The following is a 7,228-nucleotide window of genomic DNA, read 5'->3' as shown; positions in this document are numbered from 1 at the left end:
GAGCTGGGGGTGGGGGAGGGGGAGGAAGAAGTGGGGGTGATTCTGTCCCCAGAGTCAGGGGCTGGACAGGGGGTTGTGCTGCTGTCAGCCCAGGCAGGGCCAGTGGCCTAGCTCCATTGCCTGGCCCAACTGAAGGAGCTTCTAGACCAGCGGTTCTCAACCTGGGGGTCGACCGACCCTTTCACAGGGGTTGCCTGATTCATAACAGTAGCAAAATGACAGTGATGAAGTAGCGATGAAAATAATGTTATGGTTGGGGGGGGGGGTCACTACCATATGAGAAACTGTATGAAAGGGTCGAGACACGAGGAAGGTTGAGAGCTATTCTACATTTCCAATCACCATCCGGGCTCCAGAGAGAGTGAAGGTCTGGTGGTCGTGGGGGTTTTGTGAAGGGAGGGGGCCGAATGCCGGCATCCGGCCTCACCTTCCCAGAGACGATCTTCTCGTAGATCTGGATGGGCTGGTCGGCGAAGAAGGGCGGGTAGCCGGCTGCCATCTCATAGATGAGGACCCCCAGGGCCCACCAGTCCACAGCCTTGTTGTATCCCTGGGGCAAGAGGCGGCAGCGGGTGAGAGGAAGAAGCCAGGGAGGGCTGTGGGCAGAGAGCGGGAAGGGGGCTGGGGAAAGACCTACTTTGCTTAGAATAATCTCGGGGGCCAGGTACTCAGGGGTCCCACACAAGGTCCAGGTGCGGCCTTTGACACGCTTGGCAAAACCGAAGTCTGTCACCTGCAGACACCAGAACGGGCAGTTGGTGGGGAGTGTGTGTGTGTGTGTCTTGTGTTCTTGAGTGCTCCTGTGTGCGCGCGTGAATGCAGACCACAGCCACCCTCACCCGGCCATAGCACCTGGATGTAGCCCTGCTGGTCAATGAGGAGGTTCTCGGGCTTCAGGTCCCGGTAGATGAGGTCAAGTGAGTGCAGATACTCGAAGGTCAGGACAATCTGGGCTGCGTAGAATCGGGCATGGGGCTCGCTGGCAGACAAGCAGAGGGGCTGGGTGAGGGCTGGGGGGGTCACAGCCAGTCAGGACCTGTCCACCCAAAGCCGTCCAGCTAGTGGGCAGCCCTAGCTGCCCCAGCACGGCCACGCCGGCAGCGATGGGAGAGCACACTGCTGTGTGGGAGTTGAAATGTGCAGGTGCCTGGTCACTGAGGAAATGGAGAGGCCACAGCCGACCCCCATCCCTCACCCCGGCACCAGGCTGATGTGACAGGTTGAGGAGGGCAGGGCAGCCGCTCACCTGAATCTTCCGATCCGCCGTAGGTGTGAGAACATCTCGCCCCCGGGCACGTACTCCATGACCATGTATAAGTTGGAGTTGTCCTGCGGGGGGGGGCAGCGGCTGGTCAGAGCCCCAAAGTCTGGACCTGTACAGCAGCTCCCAGCTCAGAGGCCTGTGCTGGGGGGGCCTGGTGCCAGGCTCACTGCGAAACCTGTCTCATTCTATCTGCCCCTGAGGTAAGGGGCAGCTAGCTGGCACCCCTGGGACCCCGCTGTGACCAGGGGAGAGAGGGATGGTTGACCAAGGGTCGGGAGGGGTCTCAACCCAGTGCCCGCAGGAGAGTTCTCCAGGACTGTTTTAAGCAAGGCCTTGGGGTCAGTTCTGTCCTCTGTAAAATGGGTTCAGGACTTGCAGGGCCCCAAATAAAATGGCAGGTCCCTTGCCAGACAATTATTAGGACGAGGCTCGGCCCTTGTGGGCACAAAACCCTGGAGACTGCATCACTGCCTGTGACCTTGGTCCCACGCGGCCTTTTCCAGCTCTTGAAGCCCTGGCGTAGCCTGCCCGGCGCCCCTGGCCCGCACAGGGTGCTCACGACAGCCCCGCCTGCCAGGCAGGCACTGCTGGGACGTCCACAGTGCAGCTGAAGAAAGGAGGCTCAGGGTCTCCCGGCCAGCAAGCACGGAGTTGGGATCCGTAGCCCACGCTACCGGCTATGTTAGCTTCCTGCTGTCCACGTGTGGCAATTCCAGGGAACACCCCACTGTCAGGGGGTGTGTCCCAGGTGAAGTTAGAACTCAGCAGGCCTGGGAATTGGACTTGGGTCTAGCAGCACCCCGTCTTTGGGGACCTCCTGCTGCCTCTTCTCTACGCAGTCCCCGCCTGCTCTGGGAGCCAAGAGGCTGCACCCAGCTAGCCGTGCCCCAGCAGCTTCCCTCTGGGTGCTGCCCTGTCCTGTCCCGTGTCACCTGCCCGGGACCCCAGTGCACCTTGAAGGAGAACTCGAGCTTGACAAGGAACGGGAAGCTGACCGCTTGCAGGATGCGCTTTTCATTCAGTGTGTGCTCGATCTGTTTCAGCTTGACCACCTGGGAGGCCAGAAAGGAAGGAAGGGTGAGGGGGACGGGGGCGCCTGGGCCAGCGGGGTCTTCAGCTGGAAGTGTCTGAGGGCCTTTGAGCCCATAGGCACTGGGCTGGGCACGGAGGACACACTGGGAGGCAAGGGTGCCGTGTCACCCAAGGGTGCACACGGGACAGTTTAGCGTCCATGAGCCACCCAGCCTGTGGAAGCCCAGGTAAGAAGCTTGTCAACAGTTGGGAGTGGGAGCAGGGTCAGAGAAAACTTCCTGCTCCTGCCCGCAGTTGGGCCAGGGCTCAGAGAAGACTTCCTGGAGGAAGGAGCATAAGAGTAGCCCAAGGGGTAGGGTGTTGACAAACAGCCTCTCTGGGGTCTAGCGCCACAGGGACCCTGGACTAACCTCATCAGCCTTTGGGGGGGCCCCCAACAGCACACAGCATGAGCCCGACACTTCCACCCTTACTCAGAGCGTCCCCATGGGGGCCACATACAGGGTGTGCCAGGAACCCAGACAGGTGAGGTGGCTTGCCTGAGCTCCGGCTGCTGGTCAACCCTTTGAGGCTTGATTTCCCCTCAGCTTGGCTCCCAGCTGCACCCTCGGGGTCTCAAGCTCAGTGCTTGAGACAGGGAGGGCTCGGGTGGGCAAGTGAAGTGATGGCTGAAGCATCTAAAATGCACATCCAAAAAACGGACTCTTCTCCGCAGACTCTTGGGACAACCTGGGCTGGGGCAGCTCTGGGAGTTGGGTTTGCTGGGGCAGCACCTGCCGGCTGGCTTCGGAGACCAAGCAAGAACCTGATGCATCGCAGTAGGGAGGCTAATTTAAGGTCACGTGTTAAGGTGACCACGTTATAAATCTATTGCCTGATGAAAACAGATTGTTAAGATCTATTTCACTGGTTCCTTTAAAACAATAATAATAAAACAAAAATGGGGACTGCAGGTTGAAGTTTTCTACCCCTGAAATCCTACTTGGGCATGCCAAGGTTGCACTGCTCCAAGCCAGAGGCTGAGAGACTGCCTGGCATCAGGCCGGGCCTCAGAAATAGGGGCGAAGAGGGCAAAAGTGCCTGTCAACACGCGTTCCTCCTCCAGGAAGACCCCCACACTGGCTGGCTGCCTGCTGTCCCGCCTCTGGGCCCCATGGGGCCAGGCACTTCCAGACCTAGTATCACAGGGCGGGCTTCACAAGGCCGCTTGGCCCAGGCAGAAAGCAGGCTGAGGGCCGCCTGGCCCCTCTGGTCCTCTGGCCCTCTGGCCGGGGAGCGTTAGCAGGAGCCGGGAGGGCAGAGGGCTCACCTTCTGTTTGTCGAGGATCTTCATGGCATAGTGGTTCCCAGCTTCCTTGTGTCTCACCAGCATCACCCGCCCAAAGGAACCCGTGCCCAGGGTCTTGATCCGTTCAAACTGATCCAGATGGGCTGTATTCTGGGGGAAGAGGAGGGCCCAGGTCAGGGCATCCTCTCTGCCACCAGCAGAGGGGGCCCCAGGCAGTGGGTGGCCTGAGGGGGGGCGGGGGCGGTGAAGAAGCGGGGAGAACAAGAAGATGGCGGAGGGTGCATTCCATGAGGCGGGTGGCAGGGGCCAGATCCGGCCCTGGCCTGGGGCCCGGGAGTGGCTGGCAGCTGCGTGGGGGGCAGGGGCTGCCAGTCGGGAGGGGGCAACAGGGTGGGGGAGCCAAGCCATGGGCCATCAGGGACCTGTGCCTGGGAGCCTGCATGGGGGAGTAGGAGCGCTCCCTGGGGGTTTTGACAACACCCGTCAGGGCCATGCTCCATGAACTCGCCCCTCCCATGATTCTACACTGGGGGCTTACCTGGGCAGGATTTTCCCATTTTTTAAGGAAATCTTCTTTGGCTTTGGCTAAGAACTCTTTCACTGAAAGAGAGAGAGGGGGGAAGGTTGAATGGACACCCCGCCTTGTTAGAGCAAGCCCAGGCTATTTCTGAGGAGCCACCAGCTCGTGCAAAGTAGTGGACATTCTAGAGCCGGACTTTTCTCCGTTGCCTTTGGGGTAACCCTGGGAGTTTACGGGCAGTTTGGGAAGGTCCTGATCTGGGCTGGGGCCTGGGCCTCCTTGCCCTGCACTACAGGAGATAGGATCTGTTCTCATTCCCATCCAAGAAAGGGGTACAGGGCAGTTTGGGGGTCACTCCAGAGGGACAGAAAGCAGTGGCCAGGCCAGCCCACCCCCATTTGCCCCAGTTCTGACCGACATTCCACGGCCAGGGAAGACGCCAGCAGAGGTATTTATAGACCAGGGATTTGGCTGTGCCTCCGGCCCCTTCTCTGGGGAGGATGGGCCTAGGGTAGAGGCCTCTGGGGCTCGGGTAGCAGGCGTCCTTGGGGGGCTTGGGTAGCAGGTGCCCTTGGGAGACTCAGCTGTCACCCTGTCCCTCAGCTGGCCTTTGCCAATGGCGGGGGCCCTTGACAGAGAGCTGGTTCGAGGGAAGCCCCCTACAGAGAGCCCAATGGTGATACCTGCCCACAGTGCCCCCCACCCCAGCTGACCTCGAGAGACGTAACCCATAGCGGCCTCATCTGTCCTACGCCATCTGATTTGCCTGTGCCCCTTCATCCACTCTCGCCATTCAACAAGGAAATTGAGGCTTGTGAGCAGTGGTCATCGACCACGTGGGGAGAGGTGGCCCCGCACAGTGGGAAGGGGCCAGGACTCTGGGCCGAGACTGTGTTCAGATGCCAGTCTGGGCCTTATGAACTGTGAGACTTTAAGCCACTGGCCTCGCCTCTCTAGGCCTGTTTTCCGCCCCCGTCTATGAAATGGGGAGAATGGAAGGACTGACCTCAAAAGCTGGTTGTGAGGAATCAAACGAGTTCCTCTCTGTAGAGGGAGCTGGTGCAGGCCCCCCAAAACGTGAAAAACCAAACTCACTGCTTTTCAGTCAATTCTGACCCATAGTGACCAGTTGGGAAGATTACAACTGCCCTCTTGGGTGTCTGAGGCTGGACATCTTTACAGGGGCACACGGCCTCATCTTTCTCTCCCACGGACAGGCTCTCCAAACGCAACTTGCTGCCCTGAGTCAGCGCTGATTCATTGTGACCCCAGTGGATTTCCGGGAACCTTAACTACTGACGGGAGTAGAAAGCCTGGCCTTTCTTCTGAGGGGCTGCTCGTGGTTTCGAACTGCTGAACATGCGGATCACAGCCCAACATAGAAACACTGTGTGGAGAGGCCATTGGGTCTGAAACTGCTGACCCTGTAACCCAGGGCAGGCTCCTTCCAGTCAATGCTATGTAAATGTCTACTGTCATTTTTTTTGCCTTTCAGTGTTTTAGGAAAGCGAGGTATAAAATTCGTGCTGAGGTGAGTCAAATGGCCACGCCTCAAATCCACTGTCCAATGGACTTTCTTGTTCCGGACTGGCTGCTCTGGCGCCAGGCCCAGAGTGTTCTCTGGGAACTCTCACTCTGCCAGGTGGGAGCTGCTACTGTATCCACTGTGGGGATAAGGAGGCTCCGAGCAGAGAGACGTCAGCTTCACTGCTCCCGATTCAGTCGGCAGTTCAGGCATTGGTCAGTGCATCAAGGATGCCATGGGCAGTGCTGCCCTCAACCCTGTGTCATCTGTCTCCACTGGTATATGGGACCAGGCACCTCCCATGGGCAGCTGCTATTCCCCCCATTGTCGCCAAGGCCCCCTCTCGGCGTCCCCTAGGCCACTGGGGCTAAGAGAGTGGTAGGCGGAGGCCTATTGTTGGTCCAGGGAGCCTGCAGTGACCCAGGCCCAGAAAGGGTTGACACAGAGTGGCCGGCAGCCCCAGGCTGGCACCTGGCAGCGCCACCAACTGCCCAAGAGACTGAGCTACACCTGCAGATTGAACCACCTTCGGTAAGTTTACTGGCAAAGCCTTTCACTCCCCCCAACCTCTCTCACAACTGCACATAGTCCCGCAACAAATTGTGGGGGGAGCGGGCAGAGGGCAGTCCACCAGGACTTGACTGTCACCCCAGCCAGAAGGAAGAGGCCCAGCCCCGCTTCCTCCTCTTCCAAATGTAGCTGCCCCAATGAAGGCCCCGGCTAGCCTCTCCTCAGGTCTCTGAGCACCCAAGGGCCCAGGCCGGGCACGATCAACGGGGCAGACTTGAGGGAGGGAGGGTAGGGGGAAGGGAATTCAGTGTCTGGAAAAGCCAGTAGATAAAGAAGGATAATTAGGGGTGGAGGGGAGAAGTGACCAGGTGCCCCCCCCTTCCCCACTCACCTCCTCTTCTTGCCCCTTCCAGCAGAGGGTGGGATAAGGGGTGGGATGGGGTCATCTGGGGCCCAAGAGCTCTTGGCCAGGAAACCTCAGGGGGCTGGCTGTGGTTTGGGCAGCCCGAAAGCTTGGCGCAGGTAACCCAGAACGCGGAGTGCCAGGTGGGCCCAAAGGAAGAGCTGCAGCCACAGCTGGAAGGTGGTCTCTGAGTCCCCCCCCAGGTCCATCCCAGACCTCTGTCTCTGCCCGTATCTGCCCTTTGCCAGAGGCGGGCAGGCGCAGGAAAGCCGGAGCCTAGAGCCTGTTCCTCAGAGGGCCCTGGGGAGGGCAGAGGAGGAGCCGGTTGCCACGGCAGCATTTAAAGGTACCTGCTCCCAGCTGGCCACCGCGTGCAGTGTGGGAGGATTCTCCTGAGAGTGTCCCTCCTAGCTGCCGCCTCCCCCCACAGCCCCCCCACCCCCGGCCTGCCCTCCCTGTCCGGAAGCTTAAAGCAAACTTCCTAAGATACCAGGACCTGCCTTCCTCAAGGCAGTCACAAGACTGCCCAGAGGATGACACCTGACATGCCCAGGGCAGCGTCCACCAGGTGAAGGAGAAAGGGTTAAGGCCCAGGCGGTAGTCAGACACACCCTGGTGGTGGTGGTGGCGGCGGGTACCAAAGCCCCAGCGTTCGGATAATTAGCTGAAAGAACAGCCGGAGAGAA

General features: G+C 59.6%; 1 protein-coding gene across 2 annotated transcripts in view; it reads right to left on the bottom strand.

Annotated features, from left to right (window-relative positions):
• Positions 1–7,228, bottom strand: part of PRKACA (protein kinase cAMP-activated catalytic subunit alpha) — a 14,582-nt gene that overhangs the window by 2,096 nt on the left and 5,258 nt on the right. Inside the window, exons 1-8 of one of the 2 annotated variants that reach the window (XM_045289712.1) lie at positions 6,531–6,747; positions 4,123–4,184; positions 3,606–3,734; positions 2,218–2,316; positions 1,247–1,329; positions 853–979; positions 638–733; positions 428–550 (exon numbers count right to left, since the gene is read on the bottom strand). In XM_045289712.1, the coding sequence (XP_045145647.1) occupies positions 428–550; positions 638–733; positions 853–979; positions 1,247–1,329; positions 2,218–2,316; positions 3,606–3,734; positions 4,123–4,184; positions 6,531–6,585 (774 nt within the window). In that variant the 5' untranslated portion in view covers positions 6,586–6,747. Of the gene's footprint in view, positions 1–427; positions 551–637; positions 734–852; positions 980–1,246; positions 1,330–2,217; positions 2,317–3,605; positions 3,735–4,122; positions 4,185–6,530; positions 6,748–7,228 lie in introns of those variants that run through there. The other variant, XM_004715485.3, reaches the window with a different exon arrangement.

Source organism: Echinops telfairi, unplaced genomic scaffold, assembly GCF_000313985.2.
Source record: "Echinops telfairi isolate 266 unplaced genomic scaffold, ASM31398v2 ScPeMD7_30;HRSCAF=105, whole genome shotgun sequence".
Classification (NCBI taxonomy): Eukaryota; Metazoa; Chordata; class Mammalia; order Afrosoricida; family Tenrecidae; genus Echinops; species Echinops telfairi.
The sequence above is the reverse complement of the archived record's forward strand: the minus strand, read 5'-3'. Positions and strand labels throughout refer to the sequence as shown.